The sequence below is a fragment of the Penicillium psychrofluorescens genome (assembly GCF_964197705.1).
Source record: "Penicillium psychrofluorescens genome assembly, chromosome: 1".
Lineage (NCBI taxonomy): Eukaryota > Fungi > Ascomycota > Eurotiomycetes > Eurotiales > Aspergillaceae > Penicillium > Penicillium psychrofluorescens.
The window spans coordinates 2,718,703-2,744,208 of record NC_133439.1 but is presented as its reverse complement, the minus strand read 5'-3'; the positions used below and the strand labels follow the sequence as shown (position 1 = coordinate 2,744,208).

General features: G+C 53.2%; 10 protein-coding genes across 10 annotated transcripts; 6 read left to right on the top strand and 4 right to left on the bottom strand.

Moving 5' to 3' along the window:
* Positions 1–182: 182 nt before the first annotated feature.
* On the top strand, positions 183–2,855 carry PFLUO_LOCUS1013 (ERAD-associated protein; the record flags this gene model as incomplete). The annotated part of the gene is made up of 4 exons (XM_073778011.1): positions 183–222; positions 279–416; positions 484–2,409; positions 2,461–2,855. The coding sequence occupies 4 exons, from the start codon at positions 183–185 to the stop codon at positions 2,853–2,855; spliced, it is 2,499 nt and encodes an 832-aa protein (XP_073635108.1).
* A 222-nt stretch (positions 2,856–3,077) lies between these two features.
* Positions 3,078–3,902, top strand: PFLUO_LOCUS1012 (uncharacterized protein; the record flags this gene model as incomplete). Its single annotated transcript, XM_073778010.1, has 2 exons — positions 3,078–3,752; positions 3,813–3,902. The coding sequence occupies 2 exons, from the start codon at positions 3,078–3,080 to the stop codon at positions 3,900–3,902; spliced, it is 765 nt and encodes a 254-aa protein (XP_073635107.1).
* A 311-nt stretch (positions 3,903–4,213) lies between these two features.
* Positions 4,214–6,211, top strand: PFLUO_LOCUS1011 (uncharacterized protein; the record flags this gene model as incomplete). Its single annotated transcript, XM_073778009.1, has 3 exons — positions 4,214–5,314; positions 5,369–5,713; positions 5,828–6,211. 3 exons carry the CDS (start codon positions 4,214–4,216, stop codon positions 6,209–6,211), a joined length of 1,830 nt encoding a protein of 609 aa, XP_073635106.1.
* A 1,931-nt stretch (positions 6,212–8,142) lies between these two features.
* PFLUO_LOCUS1010 (uncharacterized protein) lies at positions 8,143–9,973 on the top strand (the record flags this gene model as incomplete). The annotated part of the gene is made up of 7 exons (XM_073778008.1): positions 8,143–8,177; positions 8,239–8,343; positions 8,402–8,429; positions 8,485–8,810; positions 8,869–8,954; positions 9,022–9,441; positions 9,507–9,973. 7 exons carry the CDS (start codon positions 8,143–8,145, stop codon positions 9,971–9,973), a joined length of 1,467 nt encoding a protein of 488 aa, XP_073635105.1.
* A 310-nt stretch (positions 9,974–10,283) lies between these two features.
* Positions 10,284–12,323, bottom strand: PFLUO_LOCUS1009 (uncharacterized protein; the record flags this gene model as incomplete). Its single annotated transcript, XM_073778007.1, has 1 exon — positions 10,284–12,323. The coding sequence occupies one exon, from the start codon at positions 12,321–12,323 to the stop codon at positions 10,284–10,286; it is 2,040 nt and encodes a 679-aa protein (XP_073635104.1).
* A 596-nt stretch (positions 12,324–12,919) lies between these two features.
* PFLUO_LOCUS1008 (uncharacterized protein) lies at positions 12,920–14,110 on the bottom strand (the record flags this gene model as incomplete). Its single annotated transcript, XM_073778006.1, has 1 exon — positions 12,920–14,110. One exon carries the CDS (start codon positions 14,108–14,110, stop codon positions 12,920–12,922), a length of 1,191 nt encoding a protein of 396 aa, XP_073635103.1.
* A 2,481-nt stretch (positions 14,111–16,591) lies between these two features.
* On the bottom strand, positions 16,592–18,235 carry PFLUO_LOCUS1007 (uncharacterized protein; the record flags this gene model as incomplete). Its single annotated transcript, XM_073778005.1, has 4 exons — positions 16,592–16,730; positions 16,793–17,378; positions 17,440–17,912; positions 17,982–18,235. 4 exons carry the CDS (start codon positions 18,233–18,235, stop codon positions 16,592–16,594), a joined length of 1,452 nt encoding a protein of 483 aa, XP_073635102.1.
* Positions 18,236–18,690: 455 nt separating this feature from the next.
* PFLUO_LOCUS1006 (uncharacterized protein) lies at positions 18,691–20,920 on the bottom strand (the record flags this gene model as incomplete). The annotated part of the gene is made up of 3 exons (XM_073778004.1): positions 18,691–20,510; positions 20,573–20,659; positions 20,722–20,920. 3 exons carry the CDS (start codon positions 20,918–20,920, stop codon positions 18,691–18,693), a joined length of 2,106 nt encoding a protein of 701 aa, XP_073635101.1.
* Positions 20,921–21,488: 568 nt separating this feature from the next.
* Positions 21,489–23,315, top strand: PFLUO_LOCUS1005 (WD repeat-containing protein slp1; the record flags this gene model as incomplete). The annotated part of the gene is made up of 1 exon (XM_073778003.1): positions 21,489–23,315. The coding sequence occupies one exon, from the start codon at positions 21,489–21,491 to the stop codon at positions 23,313–23,315; it is 1,827 nt and encodes a 608-aa protein (XP_073635100.1).
* A 583-nt stretch (positions 23,316–23,898) lies between these two features.
* On the top strand, positions 23,899–25,506 carry PFLUO_LOCUS1004 (uncharacterized protein; the record flags this gene model as incomplete). Its single annotated transcript, XM_073778002.1, has 4 exons — positions 23,899–23,916; positions 24,067–24,168; positions 24,414–25,408; positions 25,467–25,506. 4 exons carry the CDS (start codon positions 23,899–23,901, stop codon positions 25,504–25,506), a joined length of 1,155 nt encoding a protein of 384 aa, XP_073635099.1.

Sequence of the window (25,506 nt, the reverse complement as noted above, 5' to 3'; positions counted from 1 at the left end):
GGCCAAGATCGGCGAAATGAAGCTCCGTCGAGCCAAGTGGCCGTTCGTTTAACATCACCAGCAACGGCTCCCAACACCTTTGCTCGTCATGCCATCTCTTCCGCTCTGACCTTCCTTCTCGAGCTCTCGGGAGTCGCAATGCGCCTCTTACCGCTGCTACACTCTCACATATCGCAGCCATCATGAGGACGCCGTTTTCTCACTTCCTGCCGCTGGCCCTACGTAAGATCATCTCTCCGCACCGTCTGCTATCGCGACAGGCACTGACCCCTTTCCAGTGCTATCACAGACTATAGCAGCTGGGTCAAGTCAGCTTCCAGCAGATGAGTCTGCTACGACTGCTGTCGTCGATCATGGCGACCAACTTGTTTCCCAGTCTCCGCTCGGCGAGACTCATCAAGCTCGCCCCGTTAGTCGTGAGTAGACCCGATCAACATTGTCACTGGTAGGGTGTTTGCTGATTCTTTTATTTTTCATCTACAGCACAAGTCGAGAACGCGTGGAAAACCCTCCGAAATGCAAAAATCACCACTGTCAGAACCGAGAAGCCGACCGGCCTGCTTGGTAATGCCCTACATTACGGCCGACAAGCATTTCGCATACTATTTCTAAACGGCCCTTCACCCGATAAAGCCAGTCGCAAGGTCCAGCCCGATGTCGCGCGAGCTGTGGAGGAGTTGAAGAAGGCCGCTGACGAGGACGCTGACCCGGACGCAATGTTCCTGCTGGCGGAGATGAGCTTCCATGGCAACTTCACCTACCCACGCGACTTTCGTGAAGCCTTCCACTGGTATAATGATCTGGCGTGGCTGAATGGGAATACCACGGCTCAGTACATGGTCGGATTCATGTACGCGACGGGGGTCGGCAACGCGGTCGAACGAGACCAGGCCAAGGCACTGATGTACCATGTGTTTGCAGCAGAAGGCGGTAACACACGTTCGGAGATGACGCTGGGATATCGTTACCACGCCGGTATTGGCACTCCCAAGGACTGCGATCACGCGCTCCATTACTACAAAAAGGTGGCGGACAAGGCAATCGAGTACTACCGGTCTGGCCCACCAGGCGGCCACACCATGGGTAGAGACTTATATCGCTGGGCCGATGACGAGGGCGGTGCCTACGGCGAAGGCGCGAGCGTTTCGAGCTCTGGGCGAAATGCTCGGGACGCGGCCCAGTCCAGCGAGGCCAGCTTGGAAGATGTGCTGGAATTTTACGACCTCCTGTCGCGTAAGGGTGAGCTGAAGGCTACCTTTGGTCTGGGGAAGATGAATTATGATGGTGCACGTGGCCTGCCTCGCAATTTCCGTCTAGCCATGCGGTATTTCAAAACTGTGGCTAAGAAGTACTGGAACAAGGACGGGTCCGTCAATCCGAACCATCAGGCTGGCCTCGATAAGCTGGCTGCCAAGGCGGCGGGCTATATTGGTCTGATGTACTTTCGTGGGGAGGGTGTGGACCAGAGCTTCGCCACTGCCCTATCCTGGTTCAAGCGTGGCGTGGTGAACGGAGATGCTCTCTGCCAGTACGAGATGGGACTGATGTATCTCCACGGGCACGGGGTTCCCGAGGACGCATTTAAAGCGGCGAATTATTTCAAAGCGGCAGCAGAGCAGGATCTCCCCGCGGCCGAGATCCGCTTGGGTGCACTCTTCTTGGACCAAGGGGATGTGGCCACCGCAACCCGCTATTTCGAGTTGGCTGCCAATTGGGGCGCGATGGAGGCCTTCTACTACCTCGCGGAGATGTCAAACTTTGGCATCGGGAGGCAGTCACACTGCGGCGTGGCCGCAGCTTATTACAAGATCGTCGCCGAACAAGCAGAGCTTATTCACTCGTCCTTTGAAGAGTCGAACGCTGCCTACGAGGCCGGTGACAAGGAAGGCGCTCTCATTCCGGCCATGATGGCCGCGGAGCAAGGGTACGAGCACGCGCAGGCCAATGTGGCACACCTCCTCGATGAGCAGCGGTCGCTACTGTCACTGAGCTCGATCCTACCCTGGGCCCAGAAGACGCGGTCATCCTTGCTCCGCAACGCAGCCCTCGCGCTGATCTACTGGACCCGGTCTGCCAAGCAAGCCAATATCGACTCGTTGGTCAAGATGGGTGACTATTACCTGTCTGGGAATGGCATTACTGTCGACGCTGACAAGGCCTCTACCTGCTATCACAATGCCGCAGAAGCCCACCACAGCGCACTAGCTTATTGGAACCTGGGCTGGATGTACGAGAATGGCGTCGCTGTTGACCAGGATTTCTACATGGCCAAGCGTTACTACGACCTGGCGTTGGAGACGAATCGCGAAGCCTATCTGCCCGTGAAACTTAGTCTGCTCAAGCTTCGCGTCCGAGGATACTGGAATCGTATTACTAACGGAGACGTCAACCCTATCCGTGAGGACGAAAGTGAGTAAAACTAGCTCCTTTTTTGGATCTACATACTGACAGCAGTCCCAGACCAGAGACCGCGACGAACATTCAAGGAATGGATTACAACCTTTATCGAAAACGACGCAGAGGAGTTCTACGGTGATCTCTACGACCAGCAAGCCGCAGAAGATGAAGACTTCCCTGGTGCGCGTCCACTGGAGTCGGATAGTCGTCACGAAGATGGATACTACGATGACCTGGAATTTGATCTCGACGAGGGCATGCTCGAGGGTTTACTGATTGTCGCTCTGGCGGCCGTTCTCATGGTGCTTGTCTACATGCGACAGCAGCAGCAGCGGCGCAATCAGGCCCAGAACCAGAATGACAATAACGCCAACGCGAACCAGAACGACCGAGGCGTATTCCCTCGACCTGACGACCCGGACTTTCGCCAGTGGGTTGCTGGTGGAGTTGGCCATTGATGTATAGTGAATCGTGTATTGCATTTTGGAGTCGCCTGTTATTTGGCATACAATTGTAGATATGATACTGTCTTGCTGGTTCTATGCTGTAGTATAGTGAAAGCGTAGTGAGGGTGACCACCTTGCGAGTATACGCCCCATCTCTTCTCATCTCTTCTTCTCCCACCATCTGCATCCAACACCCATCCACCCACCTCCAACTGACCATTCATCGTACTCATCATGTCTGATCCTGAAACGCACCGTACACAAAAGCGCCGTCGCCTGGACGCAGCATTTACTCTCTCCAAGCCATTCAAATCACCTCTGCGCCGCCGAACGCCCGCATCCAGCGAGAACATTTCCTCAACGACAGAGCCAACTACACCCGAGGCAACCAAGCACAAGAACGAATTACTCCCGAATCCAGCACCCACACCAGGTAATTCAAGCTCAATCCTCAAGCCATCCCTCCCAGCATCCGGCTCCCCTCTCCGCAAACGCAAACCCACCACATTCTCTCTCACAGACCCCAAAGTCCTCGAACTACAGAAGAAACAGCGTGTTCTCCAGACTCGTGTCGTATCGCTCCGCTCTGAGCTCGATACCGCGCGCCAGGCTCTACAGATTGAGTCATCAACCAAAGCCGCAGAACTGGAAGCTCTGATCTTCAAATGGCGTTTCATCAGCCAGGAAGCAGCCGATGAGGTCTTCCTTGATGCTCGGGACCGCGTCGCGCGTATGGGTGGTCTAGGTGTCTGGCGAGAGCGCTCAAAGCGTGACAATGCACCGTGGGAGGATTCGGCGCAGCAGAAGAATGAGAACGGAGGTGACGGTGAAGGCTACGATGGAGAAATGGATGTGGACTCTCCGCAGAAGGGGGGTTCGGAGAAGCAGGAGTCTGTCCCGGATGATGAGGTACGTGTGTTTCTTTTTGTTAATTGGATATGGCGTCGTTGCTAATTGATGCTGAGGTAGGAGTTTTCAATGGCGTTCATGCTCAAGATGCTCAATGTCGAGGCTGCGACTATTGGGTTTGATGTGTCGGGTCAGAAGTGGATTCGTTGATTGTATGCCAGGATCTAGGAGTTTGATCATGGTTGAAATGGGCTTGATTTGAGCACTTATTATTACATGGATCAGCGTCAGTTTAGTTATCCTCTGGTCTAGTTAACTACTTACTCAGTCAATCGTATCTTGCTTCACTATCTGAGAAGGAGGAAAGCTGATCGAAATACATGGGGAGAGAATACACTATATCCGATCGCTCCATGTGGGGCGAACCGCAGTCCTATCTCGGTCTTGATCCGAAACGGCTTCGCATACCCCAACTTTGCTCCGTAATCTCCCCGCTCACCCACCTCACTAGCAACACTCGCATGTCTCGACCCTCCAAGAACGCGAGAGATATAGCCTGCGCCCGCTGTTTCCGCCTAAAACGAAAATGTGACCACGTCAAGCCCATCTGTGGCGAATGTCGCCGCAAAGGCGCGGAATGCCTGCCGGCCAAGGCCCGCCGGACGGGCGAGACCGTCACCATCCCATTGGAATACCTCAAACAACTAGAAGAGAAAGTGGCTGAACTCGATTCGGGATCTGGTGGGACTATGCGCGATGCGGCTGTGCAGACGGAGGAGGTGCTGGATAGTGAAGTTTCCCGTTCGCAATCGCGATCACCTGTCAGTGCTTTGCGCATACCGTGGAATACGTCTCCAGATGCTCCTCCCGGCTGGAATGATGACTCTGAAAATGATGGCACATTGGCCATTCTACCTGAATCCTATCCTCACCGAAGATCTCGACGCTCCTCGCCGGCTTGGTCTTCATTTGCAGACCCATTTTCGCTGCTTGATGACGCTGCAATCGACTTTCCTTACATAGACACAGGAGCACTGTATCCCACCATGGATGGCGACGATCCCTGGCTGCTGGAACTCTACGCAAACCTCTATTTCAATATATCCAACCGAGAATGGCCTTTTCTGAACGAAAGCGCCTGGAAGTCCTGGCATAGCGAGTGGCTAACAACAGGACAAGAAGAAGACTGGAGACGATATTTTCTGCAAATGGTCTATGCCATTGGCGCATCCCTCTGCAGCACTCTCCAGCGAGGCCCAGCGCACTCAGCTCGCTCAAAGAAACTTTATACCTCCGCCATGAGATTCTACCCGCATGTCGTCGCACAATCCTCCACGGTCCTGCAGATCCAAGCATCCATCCTCATGATTCTTTATACTCTGCACTCCCCATCTATTGAAGAAATGACCACGAGCGTTTCTTCAGTGATGCCATTCTGCACGGCTGCAATGGCCGAAATCCGCAAGCATGCCTCGGCGGGCCGGGACAGCACGACGACCATGTCCGGATCGGATGAATCCCTGGCGGAGAGTATGTTTATTACGTGCTACATGCTGAATGAGATTGTCGTCTCTGGATGGGACAGGCCGGTATCAGCTGCCTACCGGGCTGTGGACGATGATGTTAGTTGTGCCCCTTGTGGATGCCGCCAAGAAACTACTGACCCCACCATCTAGATGCGTATTCTGGGCGACGCAGTTCAGCCACCAGACAACTCAGACCCAGCACTCAGCCACTTATTTCGACTACGAAAGATCCAAGCAAATATTCGAAGATTGCGAGAGAACCGGCCGCGCCACCGCTTGCTGGAAAATGACGACCACAATTATTCTATCAAGTCTGCGTTGGATGTCTGGCGGCAGGATATACCGCGTTACGGAAGTGAAATTGGGCCAAGTGGCTACCTTCACCCCGTCTGGATGGCGAAATTATATGATTATAGTCTTCTCATCCTCATGGAAGAGAAGAGAGATTTCCTTGGGCACGATGGCACGGAAGATGTCCTCTCTGCTATCGTAGAGGTTTGTTTGAGTTTCCGGAGTTTACAGGAGGAGGGCCATATTATGTGTTTTACTTGGTCTGCAGTAAGTAAACTGACCTACAGGAATAGCTATCATTACTGACTTTGGGTTCAGCTCGTGTTTCAGTTCCGGGCGGGTATTATGCTCCTTTACATTGTCTGGTCGACAACGCGGCAACTCGGCCGCATTGAATCTTATTCTTTAGAGGCCATTCCCGCTTGTGCAACGACCTTGTCTTGCTTTGCAAGTCGCTGGACCGATGCATTGACATATTCGAAGCTCTTCGACTTCTTACATCATAAGGTGCTGGACAGTACCAACGTGGATCTGTACGACACAAGATCCTCAGTCTCGATTGAGGACGCTGAGTTTTACCTGGAACAACTGAAAAAGAGGTACCTCCACCGTGCTGTCCTAGACATGATTGAGGAGATAATGCACGGAGAGTTTCTCCAGATTACAGAGATATCAGATGTTCCGATGGATATCATATCATAATGTCTGACGTTAACATTTTGATTATATTTCTCCGTTGTGAAAGGTTATTGTATGTACAGATGAGCAGGGGGATATTTCCATGGGGTGTACCCTAGGGGTGTGGTGGGTGTTACAATCATATAAGTACACTAATATATACAATCCTAATTGTATATGCTAAGAACCACGCTAATTGTGCCTCGAACGGACGAGGGGATATCACAAGTGGTTGAAATATTCGTATTCACACCAATGGAATCTCCCACTCTATGGGAACCTCTTTCAGACAATGTTGGAACTTGGAAATCCCGCGGTGGTTGCAAATATATGCTCCTGTACAAGAGTGCATCCAACTGTTGCATCATCTAACGTGGGGATAACCAACTTTCCATGCTCAAGTAGCCGAAACAGTCGAACTGTTTGGGACCGGCCCGTCCAAGTATTGTCCCTCTCGAACTGAGACCCTATTAAGGTGAAGAGCCACAGATCAGCCGAACGAACATATAAAACAGACGATATTGGCTAAGAGTCCATGAAAGAAAAGCAGCACTTTCACTTACCTCCGAATGTTGCCCGCGCCACCAATCCCAAAGCTCATATATCGATCCTGCGTCCCTGCAGGACCCGGTGCTCGTGATTGAGATCTCATGTTGGCTCGAGGCAAATATCCTCCATTATAAATATGATGGGGCAGCAGTCTCCGTCTGTCTTCACTCCCAATTTCTCCTTCCAAGTCGGTACCTTGTATCCTGAACCAGCGATGACGTTTCCAAAATCTCAACATTCTGGCACCATGCTAGTATCAAGCAAATCTCCAATGTGGTCTAGACAATCTAGTATTCTTTAGTTCTGCCAAGCCGGTAGGCCCTGTACTTACCTCTCGTGGATTCACCTAGTCTCTCTTGGCAGGTTGGAATTATGGTGCACACAGCTTAAGACAGATCAAGAAGAAACCCACCTTTGCTTGGCATTACCCCAGATTAATATGACCCCCGCCCCCCTTGTTTATCTAGAATCCATCCTTCCATCGTCATTTTTCTTGTTGGTACGTATGAGCGACTTTCTTCGCGTGGAGCCATCCTTCCGATTTGACAGTTGCATGGATCGCAGACTCCGCCACGATACCACTCAATAACCATCATCTGATCGACTTTGTCGCGCGTCGAAGCTGAGATAGCATAGAGAACAAGGAAAATCATATACCAAATACCAACATACGGAAGATAAGACGACGGAAGCTGATTGATCTGCTGCGGACTAGGCTTGGATCGCGTAGCTGCAGCAAATTAGGACTAAGCGATTGCAGGAATGCACCTCGATTATGTGCGTCATCAGTCGGCCCCCTTGGAATTATGTGGCCGATTTGAACCAGTCACGAAGGATCGGAGCGACTTATCTCCACACCTGGGGGGGTTAAGCTTTCTGAGCAGCTCGCGAGGGAAGAGGCGGGGGTGGGACTGATAAGGCTTGTTGGAAACCTAAAATAGCACCGTGTTAACAGAGATAGCACCACTCTGGACGAATCACCATGCTGTGGCTCGGAATTTCCAGCTGTCATAGTGTGCTTCCTGATATCAGGATCGGCAGGGGGTACCGGTTCTATTGGCTCTGCAGACCGGATTTCGTCTTATCTCTCGCACTCCGTTTGTTTCGGATGGCATGATGGAGATGGACTGGCCATGAGTGGCTTGCGGAGTGATCAAGACGATGCAAACTCCCGAGGATATGCCTGCCGAATCTAGAATGCCATATGACTAAATAAAAGCAAGTTCATGGTCCAATCTAGATCGTGTGAGAGGTTTGAGCAGGGCTAAGAATTTCCCCGTCGCTCCGCCAGCTTTCCTGTATTTATACATACGACCGACGCCGGTGGATGCGCATTCCATCCGCGTGCACTACACGCCGGTTCTCCATATCTCACATCTGGATCAACCTCTCTCTGTTCCTCAGCAATGTCTGCCACGGCGTTGACCAATCCAGCGCCAGAGTAAGTTTTGACCGGCGTGGAGTATAAGTACTTCTATGGGACTTTATTGATCATCATACAGCTGGCTCAACAAGGGAGATCAGGCTTGGCAGTTAACGGCTGGTACGCTAGTTGCTCTTCAGTCAATTCCAGGGCTTGCGATTCTCTATGCGGGTTTCGTTAAGAAGTAGGTTTTCTGGTGCAATACTTCACTCTCACGAGCTAATGATTTTCAATTTATATAGGAAGTGGGCCATTAATTCCGCGTTCATGGTACACTCGTTACTCAACAATATTTAATTGATAACACTATTCTGACCAAGGTCAGGTCTTCTACGCTTTCTCCGCTACACTCGTGTGCTGGGTTATTTGGGCATACAAGATGGCTTTCGGCGAGCAATGGGGCAAATTCCCCTTGGTTGGCACGCCCGGTCCCGTTTTAACCATGCAACAAAACCTAGCACAAGCGACCTTGCCAGCCGCCGATATCACAACCAATTTCAACTTGTCGACTATGATCTACTTCCAGTTCGTCTTCGCGGCTATCACCGTTATTATCCTGGGCGGATCTCTGCTAGGGCGAATCAATCTTTTGGCATGGATGGTGTTTGTGCCCCTCTGGATCACACTGAGCTATACCGTTGGAGCATTTAGGTTTGTCGTCTAGCACAAGATATGGCGTACGAAGTGTATTAACTGATGACTCTTGCAGTCTTTGGGGCGGGGGCTTTCTCAGCAAGATGGGCGTCCTAGATTATTCGGGCGGATATGTCATCCATTTGAGCTCTGGTACTGCTGGTAAGCCAGGAAACAGATATGAACACCTTCAAAGTAAAGATTTTCTAACACCACGTTTGATTAATAGGGTTTACCGCTGCATACTGGGTTGGTCCACGCTTGCAACGCGATAAGGACTCCTTCTTCCCCAACAACATTCTTCTCATGCTCGTCGGTGCGGGCATCCTCTGGGTATGCTGGAATGGTTTCAATGGAGGTGATCCATATGCGGCTAGTCCCGACGCCGGCGTTGCCGTTCTCAACACCAATATCTGTACCGCCATGAGTCTGCTCATTTGGACGACCCTGGACTTTATCTTTTTCAAGAAGCCATCCGTCATAGGTGCCGTTCAAGGCGAAATCACTGGTCTTGTGGCAATCACTCCCGCTGCTGGCTTCGTCGCAGGTTGGGGAGCTGTCATTATTGGAGTTTGCTCAGGCTCCATTCCTTGGATATCGATGAACATCCTAGGGAGAATGAAATGGGTGAAGAAGGTTGATGACGTTAGTAAGTAGCCCCAGAGCTGAAATTCCCATGCATGTTCGACCGAGCTGACCCTTTTTCTGTTTCAGTGGGAGTTGTTCATACACATATGGTCGCTGGATTCCTAGGCGGATTCCTCACCGGTATCTTTGCTACTGTTGATGGATGTGCCGCGTTTGGTCTTACAAATCCCGGTGGCGCGATCGCAGGTAATGGGCGACAGGTATGGCTGCAGATTGTGGGTGCCCTATTCATCATTGGCCTCAATATGTTCATGACGACGTTGATCTGCGTTTTCATCCAATATGTCTTACGCATCCCGTTGCGTATGAATGAGCAACAACTGCTTGTTGGTGATGACGCAGTCCATGGCGAAGAGGCCTATGCCTTGTTTTTTGAAGGCGAGAGGAGCCACCTCAGCCTCAATGCGAATGGGCTAGAGAGTGGCCACATCATCGACAGCCAAAGTATGGGAAACACAGCGGGCAGTGGTGATGGGACACCTTCAGGAAGTACCGCAAATGGGGCAGCGAAGCTGAATGAAGGACTGGCATAGCCAGGTATTTAGGTCGCAGCTAGCTTTAAATACGAATGGAAGAACCCAAAAAAATCTGAAATTTACATCCAACTGGAATCGTGAACAGCGGGGCAATTATGGAATAGTCTTCTGTATACCCGCTCCTTTAATGGAAATCCTATCCTACCCTATATCGTTACCACCACTTCTTATCTGTGATGCTGCCTGGACATTCAAGCAGGGCACACCAGGCTGTGCTCCTGCTGGTCGTAACACTTGGCATTGCTCTTGCAATTCTTCTTGGAGACGCCAGACGGGAATGTTAGGACTATACAAGGGAGTTGGGATATTAAAGTAGAATCAACTTGCCCGTTGCAAGGCCACCATCCGTATGCGCCGTGATAGTCAGAATCGTCTGGTTCAGCGCAGGGCTGGCCCAGCGTTCCCAGCTCGCATCGCGTTTGGAGATAGGGTACGAGGTGGCAAGGAACCATCTATCACCCTCGACAGCCACCTGGACAGGCTTCCCATTAACGAAGCACGAAAGCCTCTTTAACTGAGCACCACCCAGCTTCAAAGACCCTTGCACCTGCACAGAAACTTCAGACCCATGAATATCCTTCACCTGGGACTCCACCACCAGCTCCGGAGTATTCTGTGCTGGCAATCCTCGTGGACTCCCACCAATCTCAAAACAGTCCGAGTCCAGCCCCGGAACTAGAGGCGGCATAGTACGATTCTTCGTAACAGCCTCAAACGCAAATCCATAGCGCAGAAGACTATTATCGTCGTACGCCTTGCCCGCAAACGTTAGATTCACCGGCATCCCCGTATCCTCCATGACGCCCATCGGCACAGAAATAGTCGGTACCCCGAGATGGCGAATGGGTCTGTTCCCATTCGAGTATTTGACCCCATTGCTCCATGCAAAACGCGACGCTATCTCGTCCACATCCGCATTCGCAGCACCAATATCACCATTCGCGGGGAAGACCACGGCATCCAGACCGAGCCGGTCCATCCATTGCTCCAGGGTCACCTTGCGCGCATTCTCGAGGGCTTGGATAGCCTGCCGGATACCAGGTATCTCATGAATGGATGGAGGCTTGCCAGACGGATATCGCACCATCTCGTCCCATTTCAATGCATTCGCTGCGTCGGGCGTTCCTGCCAATGAACCCGGTGCCGGTGGGAAGATAGTAGCTGGATCAACGTCTGCTAGGGATTCGAGACCCGATTGTGCGTTTGTGACTAGGAAGTCGTCCCATGCGTGCGCGACCAGCTCGCATCGTTCTGTAGCGGGCCAGCCATCGGGTAAATCTGCGATAGTGACGAGCTGGCCGTTCATCGCTTTGGATTCGTAGGTTGTCACCAGCGGGAAATCGTCCGTCTCGATAACCTCCGCCCCGCATGCTTCCAGGGCTCGTCGGGCCTGTTGCCAGAGCTTGGTGATAGAGGGTCGGGTGCAAATTCTGCTCACGGCCTGTAGGGAGGAATCATCGCCTCCGATATACATTGATGGTACGCCGATGCGCTTACCGCGGAGGGAGTTGGTGTCTTGCAGTGTTGAAAAGGACTGTGGTCGAAGAGTGGTGATTGAAGGCAGATGGACGATTGTCTGCTCATTGTAGAAGTCGCCCCGTGGTGAGGGATCAGACGTAGCCAGGACATCGAGGACGAGAAGCAAATCTGACATGATGCGGGTATGCGGCACCAAGACATCGCACGTCGGATAGAGCGGCCACACGCCGCGTAGCGGAAGCAAGCCCTTTGAGGGCGTGTAGGCGACGACAGCGTTATTCGAGGCCGGCGAGCGGCCGGAGGAAACAGTCTCGGTGCCGAGAGAGAAGGCACACATATTAGACGCAGTCGCGACGGCGGATCCATTCGACGAGCCCGATGCGTACGCCGCAGCCAGGTATGCGCTGTTATAGGGACTCTCAGCACGCCCGTAGCATCCACGCTGCATGCCTCCATATGCCATGGCCGGCATATTAGTACGTCCCAGAAGCACCGCGCCGGCTTCCCGCAGGACCTGCACACACGCCGCATCCTCGGTAGCGACTAGCTTCTCGAACGCAGGCGACCCGCTAGCAACCGTCATGCCCTTTACCTTGATATTATCTTTGACAAGGTAGGGGATGCCTTCCAGCAGACGCGGCGGAAGACCCGCTGCGCGCCTGGCGTCTGAAGCGGCCGCCTCATCAAAGACATTTGGGTTGAGGATCGGGATGGCGCTGAGCTTTGGTCCGTTGGCGTCGTAGACGCTGATGCGGCGTAGGTAGCGCGATACTAAGTCGACGCTGCTTAGCCATCCTGAGGAGAGCGCCGTTTGGAGCTCCGAGATGCTTGCGTCAAGCAGGGTGAACTTGTCTGCTTGTTGTGCCATTTTTGCTGGTATACTTGTTAGCCGTCTATTTTCGACTTGTTAGTCGCTAATGGAGTGTGTGCGCACCTACTTTTTGTTGATTGGATGCTTTCTGGGATGACGTGAGTTTCAAGACAGAGCTGAGATGTCTGCGCAAGTCTTATAGCAGCTTCTCGCCGGCTCACTTTCCCCGGCTGGGACCGATGTGGACCGGTGATCGTTAGCGGACAAAAGTCCGCTGGTCTATTCCAGGGCTTGCCATACAGGTTACTAAGCCCTAGAGTGGGGACCGCCACGATCTATGTATCGGGTTACAGATGGATCTGAACTTAAGAACTGATTATACTGAATTTCGTATACAAGTTTAAACTGTATAGACTTCAATGTTAGTAGTTCAAGGATCATTCTATTCTTCACCGGGCCGTTGCTCATCGGCGGACCCGAATCGCCTGCTATCAATCGACGTCCGATCACGCAAGCTGATAATTTCTTCGCAGTATGCAGAGCTATCATCTCGGCAATGTCACCGGTGGGCGAATGTCCATTTTGCGCGCGAGTCATAGTTTTAATGAACCCGTTCGTGAAATGACTTTCCTCTATGAACTTGGCTCAGTTTACTACAAGATGGGCACATTTGTCCAAGTCAAGCGCCATGTGTCGTGCTCTGGGTAGTGCTGGCCCCTGCAAAATCTCAAGACAAGTTGATCCGGATTCCGATTCCAGGTTCGAAATTCACCCTCGAGCCATTCTGCGAATTCATCGGCGGGAAATCCATCTGGGGGACCATTTTGCGGTTTAAAGACACCAGCAGTGATAATACGAGCCTCCTCCGGAATATGACTTGCTAGCGATGCCGAATTATTCTCATAGTCTGTTGAGCATGTAGTGCGTAGTGACGCACTGTATCCCTCTTCCAGGTTCATAATGGCCTCTGCCAACAGTGCAACTGGCGTGCACTTGAAGAAAGACTGCACCTTGGGCGATTGGCGCAGCAGATGTAATGCTCTCCGACGGATGATCGGATCACGGCACCGTAATGCGGTTATGTACAGTGGAAGACCAACCCCCATTTCAAACGTAAAAGGAGGCTGAGCGCCATCGGGACCCACCGAGTTGCTGAGAATGAGATCGGCCTGCTCGACGATCATTTGAAAAGTGGGTAGATGGACATCGTAGCTGAGAGGACTGCATGTCAAGCAAGTTGACACGAATATAGATGCAGCAGCATGATATATGAGAAGAAGGGGTTCGCTGGTAGTGGATGACCTCGGTGGTGTTGCAGGTTCGCGACGGAGGGTCTCAATCAAGTTGGTGTATGCGCGGAGCCAGTGATCGAGACGAGCTTGGAGATTTTGTTGTCTAGTAAGAAATTCAGGGTGTACTCGAGAGTCACCAGCAACAGCCATGAGATGCAAATATGTCTCGCGCTCGAAGAGCATTACTTCTGCAGAGAGAGCGATAATGGCTAGCCGAGCCGAGTCGAGAGAAGTGAATCCCTGGCTCATGTGGCTGTCTGCAAATGTGAGAATCTCGCTGGCTGGGGTTCCAGAAATAGTGAGCGCAATGGTGTTCAGACGCATAAATAGAGGAATGATAGTGTTTTCAAGGAGCGCGGCCTTGGAAGCAGATGCTGCAAAATGAGCATTGGTCCGTAGGTCCCTAATGAGACTTACGCCCTGCCAGTAGAGCTGGAGAGCTTCCTCCAAACGCCCTTGGACGATCTCCACGCTGATAAATAGTATACAGCTAATCAGGGCGATGTAGGGATCTGCAGTGCCGCGCTCAATCTGCTCGTGAATGCTAGACATTGAACGCGAGTACCACATCAAGGCATCTTTCTGATTCTGAGCGAGTGTTAGAGGGGGGCTCTGTTGCTGCCTCAGAAAAGTGAAATCTGGGCACTGTTCTGGGCTTTCGAACAGGGCGCTGATGGAGATCATCGCGTCCCACACAGCAGGCTCGCTGCGGCAGATTTGGGGGACCACGCTAGTCCAAAAATCCACGTCCATTCCACCGGAAAGAAACTGCGCCGCATGCTGGAAATAGTACTCAAAGGCGCGACGCTCCCGCCGTCCTGAATCTGGAGACAAAGATAGAGTGCGGGCCACAATCAGCGAGGACTGAGTCGAGAGAGCCGAGGGAGGAGTTGTGTCTCCGCCGTCATACTCGCATTTGCGTCCAGTGGCTGAGCAGCGGAGACAGACTGGCTTTTCCTCTCCACATTTGACTCTCCGGATTCTGTGTTCGGGTTAAGTTTTGCGAGAAGAAGAGATCTTGGGGCCATCCGATATAGGCTTACTTGCAGGTTTTGCATCCGGACCGTGACTTGGAAGCCCCGATGCGCCGGCTGGTTGAAAGAGTTGGCTGGTCCAGGGTCATGTCGGATTCCTCTCTCCCCGTGTTACCGATGCATGAGTTCCCGGCTGTGCGGGGAGAGCAGCACGGCAAACGTTGCAAAGTGAGGATCGTGCCCCGTCAACTCCACTGGACGATCAATATTGATGCCTGATAAAGCAGGCATTTATTGGAGTATAGGAGAGCAACTACCTGACGGGGGTCCAGCTGAGCGTACCCAGGAATTCGCTTAGCGTACCCTGGTTATTAATTTTCATCTTCATTTTTTGAATTTCCCCTACGGGGCACCCAGTTGAGCGTACCCAGGAATTAGCTGAGCGTACCCTGGCCCTCCAAAAGCCTCCAAAGTTGAGCGTACCCAGAGATCATAAAACTTCCCTAAATCACCCTAATTTTTCCAAAAACAAGCCTAAACCTCCCTTACGAAGCTAGGGTCTTTCAGCTTAGAGAGGAATTCGGCTTTTGTTTTGGAAAAATTAGGATGGTTTAGAGACACCGGACTTAGCAAGCAGGGTCCTCCGAGCGAATTCCTGCGTCCTCCAGCTACGGAAGAGCGAGGGGTACGGTATTCTTTTAACCGGAGGCGCATGGTTGCAGGTGTCACGAGCGACACACGAGCCACAGAAAGAATGGGAGAGGGATATTGTACCACGGAGGGCATTCAGGTGATATATCAGGAGTATGGCTTGACTCTGTCCGCGATGCCCACGGAATATCAGAAAGAGGCACTGTGAGTGATTACAAGGGTATCGTGAGAGACACAGAGCCTACAGACTCTGAGAGGAGGCATGTTGCTTTTCACGAAGGTGTTAATTAAGCTTGGATCAATGACAAATTCTCCTACAATAAGTCAAAAAGCAGCTACCACATGGAATGGTCAACTGTGCGAGAATTCCTACCATTTGCCCCATCTAGCGTGTAGCGGAAATTAATTCTACGCGTGCAAAGTTAAAGAATTCTCCCTCGTCACCGAAGCCAGAGTCATCCGGGACCTACCTGCATACCTTACTTATTATGTACGGGCATGGAACTGACCTATGAAATCAACACCCGGTGAAAACAGGGCACAAGCCACCTCGACCGGCTGATCAGTCACGGATTTAGATCAAGTCATAGCTCTAGATAGAGGCAACAGGAATTCTCCTTCAAGAAGGCTGCGGTCAATTTGCTCAGCGCAACGTCATCCTCCATAATGATCGTCACATAGCACACAGATCAACATTCCTCAGCCGAAGAGTTATTTGGGGATGCCGCTACGTAGGAGATAGGAGTTGATTTCCGCCTAGCTATAAAGAGCTCCTTCGGTCTCGTCCGGATTTTTTCTCTCTATCCAAGTACACTACAGCTGCTATCATATCAAACCAATTTTTACCTCAAATTTACCACTATCCCGCCAACATGCACTACATTCTGGCTCTTCTTGCTATCCCTTTCGTGGCAGCCACCACGCTGACCTCGCCGATGTCTGCCGACTCATGCAGCTCCTCGGGCAATAAGCAAGTCTGCTGTGACGGCCAGGCCGGCTGCCTTGTTCAGGTCATCGGCGATGACTGCGCTGCTGATGCTTATTGCTGCAAGACTGGCACCTCCGCGGTAATACTGCTTCCCTTTTTATGGCATGCGTGCCGGAAACTAACTGTCATTTAGGGTGGACTGATCAACCTTGACCTCTTGAACTGTGCGAAGTTGCTTTGAGTGTTATTACGAAGGAGTTCGGGTGATCCAGCTTTTCAATGGATTATATGGAGGGATTCAGGTCAGGAATCTGTCCTGGAGGACTCTGTTCAACCATTGAAGAGCCATGCTAGGGAGGCTGTTGTTGTTTTCAGGGCATGAATTTACAAATGGATCATATATTTTGGTACTGCCAAATTCATTCAGTAGCCTGCATATTCGTAAAATGACGTTACCCAAATTTGACGCCGCCGAATGTCTCAGACCTTCTCAATCAGCCTATCAAAAATCTGCCCAATGACCTTGGCGCTCTTCTTGGGAACCCTCTTCTGGTTTTGCTCGTAGTCGATATACGTGACGCCAAAGCGAGTCTCATAGCCCTCGGCCCATTCGAAGTTACTATTTGAATACATGGTCAGCCGCGCAGTCTGTAAAATCCAAGAGTAAAAAAATAAACATACTCCATCAAACTCCACGCCATATATGCCCGCACATTGACTCCGTCCAGAGTATAAGCATCAGCCATGGCTCCGATATAATCCCTAAAATACTTCACGCGGAAATCATCCTCGAGCAACTGGTCCATTGGCAAATCGTTTTCGCCGAGGATACTCGTCCCGTTTTCCGTGACATAGATCTTAGGGTATCCGTAACGGTCACTGAGCCACTTGAGCAGCTTGCGGAATCCAATGGCACACGGCCGCAGCCACGGTGACTGCGTGATGGGCCCGATGCTGTGCCCATTCTTGTCCTCGAGCAGCAGCTCCAGGTTCCCCGCCACATCGGTGGGATCGGGCTCCCCCGTTCCGGCGCGGATGTAGTTCGCGCAGTAGTGGTTCATTCCGTAAAAGTCGTTGCTGCCGTGCACGAGGGCTAGTTCCTCAGGCGTCCAGGTCGGCAGGCGGGAGCCGAGTTGCCGGATCATGCTGTCCGGATATTTGCCGTGATAGATGGGATCGGCGAACCAGGAGATGGCGAACTCGATCTTGCGGTCGCAAGCTTCCACGTCGGCTGGGTTCTCAGGATCCCAAGGCTCGGCCCAGTCGCCTTTATGTATCATGCGTCGGTTAGTCGCAGCTGTCAAGCAGAAGAAGTCCTTTCTACCTACCATTCAGCGTAATGCCAATCTCACCACCATCCCGCGCCTTGAACTCATCCCGATATATCTTCACAGCAGCCCCATGCGCAACCAGGATATTATGCCCGACAATCCATGGCTCAGTCGAGCCATCACCGACAGGGTTCTTGGATCGATCACTCGTCCGGCCGGGCGCGTGAGCGCCAAGGTTATACCCGAGCACACTGCTACACCAGGGCTCGTTGAAGGTAATCCATTGTTTGACTTTCGAGCCGAAAGCTTCGAACACCACGCGTGCGAAGTGCGCATAATCAGCAACGAATTCGGCCTTGTTCCGGAGGCCGCCGTAGCGCTTCTCTAGCTCGTTGGGAAGATCCCAGTGGTAAAGTGTGACCATCGGCGTGATCCCGGCTGCGATCAAGTCATCGATGAAGATCTGGTAATGTTGCAGGCCTATCTCGTTCACGGGGTCGTTGCGGCCGCCGAGGGGGATGATTCGCGACCTGATTGTTAACCCCGAATCAGCGATGGTCTTTTATTTCCAATTAACCAAAGCCGGAGCGGAAATATACCATGACAGTGAAAACCGATACGCCTTCGCACCGCAAGTCTTCAACAGCGCAATGTCCTCATGAGTGCGATGGTACGAATCGCAGGCCACCTCGCCGGTCCCGCCGCCTGCGACCTTGCCGGGGATTTTTGAGAATGTATCCCAGATAGAAGGCAGGCGACCGTCTTCATTCGCGGCGCCTTCAATCTGGTAACTAGCTGTCGCAAAACCCCAGACAAAGTCAGACGGAAGACTAGATTGGGGTATGGAGCCCATGGTGAGGATCAAGCAACGCTTCACTGTAGATACGAAACATGTTTGCAGCGCTTCGCGATTATTTATATTTACATTGTCTCCTATCCTTTTGTGGAACGACCAGTGCCCCTTAGGGCTGAGTTGATGAGCATATTTGAGAGCTTCCTGATCGTGACAGGACGTCTCTCCGCGATCCGGAGCAGACGCCGCGTCGAGAGCGTCGCGCGACTCCACCAGCGCGGACTTGACCAGATGGGTCTAGTGGCACAGGCGGGCGGGGATACGCTCTGGACGGGCCGGATTCCGAACCGATACGGAAAAGGATACGGACAAGAATACTGCATTCTACATGATAATGACAAACTGCAAAGATGAAAAAAGTAACAGCCCATAGTTAGCTCTAAGATGTTTTGTAATTTCTGCCAAGACGCCCCAGCCTGGTCCAACTCCGTCCTATGCGTGATCAATTCGTCGATTCATGAAAGTTCCATTCCTTCTTCGTCGTCCAACTCGTCCAGGTCATCCGTCGCAGACCCCAAACGTAACTGCGAGGGTTTCACATCTCGGTCTCCCAGACCCTCCTCCATCTCGAGTTCTGGGCCCGCAATGATGCGGCCCTCCATGTCCACCACCTCGCACAATTGGATCAAGCTCTGGTGGCTCAGGGACTTGAAGCCATCCGTCCGTACCACACGGCCCCAGTGGGTCAGACAGAATTGTGCGGCTCGGCGCATTAGCCACTGCTCATTCGTCCGTCCTGCGCGCTCCCAGACAATCGCGGCATTCTCAACGTCGATCTCGCGACTCAGTCGGTTGACACACAGCAGGCGCAGTTTCGGCATGTCGTAGAGGTTAGCCATGACCAGCATCCCAGCCACGTCGACGACATCGGAGCAGTATTCAGGGTGTCCGGCAATGCTGTCTGTGTAGAGGTAGTACAAGAAGGCGCGCACAACCGAGTATGTTTCCGGGATGTGCATCCGCTTCGTGTGATACTCCGCCATCTGCGCGGAATACAGCCGTTTGAAGTGCGGCCAGCGCAGCTGCAGGATGATCTTGTGGACATGGATGGGGGCAGATGTGGAGGGACCAGGCTCGACGAAGGTCGGCTGAGCACGAGATGGGGAGGGGGACGGGGGATCCGCTATATCATCCGAACAGAAACCGTCATGATCATCGCGGACGGCAGTGATGACAAAATCAGTGCCGCTTCCTGCCTGGGGAGGTTGATCGAAGACAGCAGAGAGGTCTGCTCCCAGCCCAGATATTGAGGAGGATCCGGAGGGATCGGATTGCCAAGAGGCATCCTTTTCAGGGGCTTCTGCGGACAAGTCGTTGCCTAGCAGTCCGTACTTCTCCAGGTCGATGGAAAGTACCTCGCTCATGTGATTATCATCGCCGCCCCCGGGCGCGTTCCCAATGTCAAGGCTGCATCCTAGCAACCACGCCTTGGTCCCACTCTCATTAATGGTACAATAGTGCCAACGGTAACCGGGCCGGAAGATCTCCTGACCATCGGCCAGTCTCTGCCACCGCAGGGAATTAAGTTCCAAAGCCGACAGGTTGCAGTCATGCGACCGGACGGTTTCCGACGGGGTGATCAAATCAAGCAGAACCCCGGATGCATAGGACTGGAAGTGGGTACCTGAGAACAGGGCCGGTACATGAGGACCAGACTGGAATCGAAGACATGAGATGGATCCGGGAGCAATGGGCTTGCGGCGACCAAGACTGCGCACTTGAACGCTGCCAGAATTGGCGGCATAGCTTCCCGCGCGGCCGGTCAATGATTGTGATGGACTAGAAAGGGAGCCTGGGCTATGAGTAACGTTGTTCGCTGCGTCGAAGGAGTCCACGGTACCTTGGGAACTGTTGATTCCAGAAAGAGACGGAGATCCTTTGAGGTCGAGCCAGTAGATATCGGTTGTCCGCTCCATGTTCGGTCCCAGCCCGCCAAAAATCCAGAGGCGATTGCCCCAAACCCACGCGGTGTGGTCAAATCGCGCGGTGAAACTCCATGTCCGAGACCAGGTCCAAGTTGTCAGATCCAGATAGGTCAGGTCGTCCAAGATGACATTGTTCTCGCCAGTCACTCCGCCCACGATGAACAGCTTGTCGTCGTGGATCACCGCTGCATGGCGTGCCCGTCCCCGAGGGATGGATCCACGAATTTCCGGCTGGGCCCAAGTGGATGTGTTGAGGTCGAGGATGACCACGTCGGAGAGGTATTCGCGATGCTCATTTTCTCCTCCGAACACGATCAGTTTGTCACCTTGGTACAGCGTGGCCGTATGACCTGGCGAACAAACATAGAGTCAGTTCTATCGATTGAATGCTAAAAGAGTGGGGCAGGGCTACCCATTCGTACTCCGGGAATGTCGCCATAATTGTCGACCAGTTCCCATCGCAGAGCGTTCAAGTCCAATTTGAGAACGTGGTTGTAGACTATGTAAAGGATGCTCATTAGCAGCGGATCGTTACCCGCAATAGACAGACCGGATACCAACCTTCGTCAGTGTACTGATCGAACCCTCCAAAGGCATAGATCTGATCATTGCTGCAGTACGTTACTGAGGCATTCACCAGGCATGCGGGAACGTGACCCAGGGCCTTCCTGATGCTCGGGCGATAGTCCGCGCTGGCCCGGCGACCACCAGCCGGGCTGGCCGGCATCAGGTATGCGTCTTGTTCCATCCGAGAGGCCATCGAGGGGCTCCAGCCAGAGGGGATGGAGGCAGTGGTGGAAGATCCCGCTCGGGCAGAAGATAGTCCTGCGAGTGGGTCGGAGTGGACCTGCGAGAAGGGTAAAGTGTTGCGGAGGGGGGTGGCAGGAGAGGATGTAGAGGAAGAGTGCGCCATCAATCAGTGTTGAAAAAGATGGACGGGACACCCCCACATAGTAAGGTGAGGCTCACAAAGCGAACATCCCCGTCTGGTTTCGTCATGGCGAAAATCCTGAACGAGAAAAGGCGTAAGAGGCGGGACCGGCGTTGCTGACATACCATTGCCCGGTCGGGCTTAGCGTGGTTGGTGCTCACGGTAACCGTTGCCCGGGAGAAGCTTCACCTCTATACTCTCTATTTATTCGCCTTCGCCCCCTCCTCTGACCTTCCTCTGACCCTGTATTCTCTTCTTCTCTATTCTCCATTATTCCCTACATCTTCTATACTCTCATCGATCACTGCCTGCATTCTTGTTTTGCATTGCGTCTTCCTATCGCATGTACTTCTGTGCCTCGTGAGCGTCACCCTATAGTCGAGCAGTATCTGTCAATATGGCAACTGCATCGATTTCCACCCCTGTGAAAAGCCATCGTGGCCTTTTCTCCTCCAAGACTGCTGGCGGTCGCATGCCGTTGACACCCTCGCCTCGTCACGCTTCGCCCTTTACTCCTCCTCGTCAGGCTGATGCAGGACGGAGCACATCTGGGCAGTCCGTTTATGGGGGGGACTTGTCTTCCTACTTTGCCAAGTCGGTCTCCAAGACCTCGCGGACATACCGTGATTCCCCCAAGTCAAACATCGCCCGGACTCGCAAGTCGCCAAAGCACCTCGAGCTAGGGGTTTCCGACTGGACTCTGACTGGGACTGGCGCCTCTTGCACACAATCCCCCTCCAAGGAGCGCACACGCCGGGAGCTCCCCACCCGGGCAAGACCCAGCAAGACAACGGTGCGCATTTCTCACAACGCTGGTGATCGGTTTATTCCCAACCGCACCGCCAGCGAAGGTCTGGCCACCCATGGCACTGCAAAGCCGGACGAGAACCAGCGCCCCAAGACCAGTGGTAGCGAGGGGTCTTCTGTGCTGACTAGCGCAGCCAGCGCCTTTGACATTGGTGGCCGTGGTTCCGACGAGGATCTCACTGCAGCCCTGGAGAACATGGGTCTGGATGACAATGAGCCATCATCGGCTTATTCTCGGCCCGCTCCCGATGCCGTTGCCTACGAGTCATCGCTGGCCAATGCCTGTGGCGTGAGCTTAAACACTCGCATTCTTGCCTACAAGCCTGCACCTCCAGAGTCATCCAAGCCGATTGATCTGCGTGCTCAGTACAACCGGCCCCTCAAGCCCGCCAAGTCTTCGGCTACGCAGTTCCGTCGTCGGGTGCAAACTGCCCCCGAGCGAGTTCTTGATGCTCCCGGCCTTGTGGATGACTACTACCTGAACCTTCTCGACTGGAGCTCTGGAAACCAGGTCGCTATTGGTCTGGAGCGAAATGTCTACGTCTGGTCTGCCGAGTCTGGTACCGTGAGCTCTCTGCTTGAGACTTCCCCCGACACCTACATCAGCAGTGTCAAGTGGAGCGGCGACGGTGCCTATGTGGGTGTTGGTCTTGGAACCGGTGAGGTCCAGATCTGGGACGTTGAGGAGGGTACCAAGCTCCGCAGCATGTACGGCCATGACTCTCGCGTTGGTGTCATGGGCTGGAACAAGCACACACTGTCCACTGGCGCCCGCAGCGGCCTCGTGTTCAACCACGATGTGCGCATTGCCGACCACAAGGTTGCCGAGCTCGTCTCTCACACCTCCGAGGTCTGCGGTCTGGAATGGCGCTCCGACGGAGCCCAGCTCGCTACTGGTGGAAATGACAACCTTGTCAACATCTGGGATGCTCGCTCCCTCTCTGCCCCCAAGTTCACCAAGACCAACCACCGTGCCGCCGTCAAGGCCCTCAGCTGGTGCCCCTGGCAATTGAACCTGCTCGCCACCGGCGGTGGCTCCTACGATCGTCATATCCACTTCTGGAACACCACCACCGGTGCCCGCACCAACAGCATCGACACCGGCTCCCAGGTGACTAGCCTGCGGTGGAGCAACCACTACCGCGAGATCGTCAGCTCCAGCGGCTTCCCGGACAACTCGCTCAGCATCTGGAGCTACCCGACCCTGGTGCGCAACGTCGAGATCCCCGCCCACGAGACTCGTGTCCTGCACAGCAGCCTTAGCCCTGATGGCCAGATGCTGGCCACTGCCGCCGCGGATGAGAGCTTGAAGTTCTGGAAGGTGTTTGAGCGCAAGGCCGGCACCAGTGCCTCGGCTGCTCGGGAGGGAGGTGTGGGCAGTAAGGCCCAGATGACCAAGTCCATGACCATTCGGTAGATGTCGTCCGACATGCATGGAGCCTTTTGGAAAGGACTACTAATTATTTTGGTTTTAATATTGTTTGGCTGGAGTTGAGGGAGTTGTTCATTGTACCTAGTTTTTCCGTAAGCTGGTTGTACAAATACCATTCTTTCTACTATTCTTCTATTTCTTTATTTCATTCTCGCTATCTATTAACCCTCTCTTCGCCGGGTCTCGTTAGTGAGTTTATACTTGACCTTGGCAATCGCTGACTAAGCCCCGGTCGCAGCCCTTCCACTTCGACCGCAGTCACGCAACTGTCCCTCTTCAACTCATCGGCCACATCCTTCCCCGGCCGCCCATCGCTTGTTTTTCTCTTAGTTCCATCCGTGTGTTTTTCTCATTTCATTGACACCTATCATTGAGAGTCTTCGCAGACCAGTGGTTTGCTGTTGCGTCATACGTGAGGTGCCGATCCACCTGCACTCCGGCTTGTTCGTTCGGAAGGCCTCCCTTCACGCCTCGAACCGAGCCTGCAGAACTATCAGGCCTTCCAAGATCATTCACTTCGGTCTCCAGAAGCACCCCCGCGCTGCTCTGTGTGGTCCATCCCGTCATCATGTCCAACACTCAAGTGGTAAGTCCGGTCTCGCGACAACCTACCCTACCCGGTCTGGCCGGAAAGCTTCCCTCCATGCTTCCTGCCCTTCTCGCTCTGGGGGATGTTCTACCTTCCCTCGGTCACGAGATGTTGTAAGATATTGGCTGACTAGATGGGTTCACATAGGGACCTGTGTTCGAACGCGTCATTCAGGAAGTCTGCGATGCTTCCCAAGTCGATTTTGAGGAGAGTGGTGTCGATCAGCAGACACTGCATGATCTGAAAGAGGTAAGCAGAACATCTTTTCTTTCCCTTCTAAGTGTTTCTGTCGTGGATCTGGGGATGGAATCACCCAAAGCGGGGGGCCGTCGGAGGGGTGCGGGAAGCGGCTGCTTATGGGTGCGATGGGCCTGGTGCACAGCCTCTTTATACTGTTGGCCCGCCAAGCGCCGTCTCAACCCCCCCCTGCCGATTATCTCACCTAACCACTTTTTATCGTGATATTTGGCTTTTTGCTAACCCTCCGAAACTAGACCTGGCAAAATAAGCTCTCTTCGGTCAACGTCGCCCACTTCCCTTGGGATCCTCCTCCACCCCAGCCCGCTCCTCCTCAGTCCCAAAACTCCGTCCTCCCTGCCACGGCTACTGTACCGTCCAACGCTCCTCGCCCAAATCCTCCCCAGGTACAACAACATGTCCCGGTGTCACTCCCGCCCGTGTCGGCTCCCGCGGCTGCCGCGAATATGGCCCAGATGCCCCGCATCAAGACTGAGCCGGGATCCAACGGCCAGGTCGGTCTGCCTCCTCACATGAACAACCCAATGCCCGCGCACACCCTCAACCCGCAGTCGGCTCGTGACCGCGCCGTCCACCAAATCCAGCAAAAGTACGGTGCCGCAGCAGCGACTTCTGTGAATCAAATGCAGAACCATCACCCGGGTCCGATGGGCATGCCGGCCCAGATGCACCCGCATGCTCAATATGCCGCCAATGGACAGATGCCCGCGATCAAAACGGAACCGGGCTATCCCGCAACCACGCAGCCCAATATGGGACAGACCGACGGCGCAGATGATGCACTGGCAGACTGGAAAGCGGAGGTCGCTCGCCGGCGAGAGGCAGCCGCGGCACAGAACGGACAAGGAGATCGTATTCTCCGTACACAGTTGAAGCAGCGAATGCTCGAAATGGAGGCCGGTGGTCTTCTTCGTCCCTTGGATGAACACGAGCCCGAGTCCTCTTCTCGTGCGGCTCGCCGCGCTCTGGCTGCAAACATGCCAGCCGATGAGTCAGTGACTCCAAGCATTCCAGGACAGTTTGACGGCGCAGACGGCGAGGTCAAGGAAGAGGCAGACGAAGACGCTATCAACTCGGATCTGGATGACCCGGACGATCTCGTTGCCGGAGAACAGGACGACGACGAGCCAGATGGACAGGTCATGCTGTGCACGTACGACAAGGTCCAACGGGTCAAGAATAAGTGGAAGTGCACATTGAAAGACGGCATCTTGACGTCGGGCGGCAAGGAGTGAGTCTTTCCTTTCATTTTTTTTTTGTCATTACAACTATACTAACATCGGGTTCAGATATGTCTTCCACAAAGGCCAAGGCGAGTTTGAGTGGTAG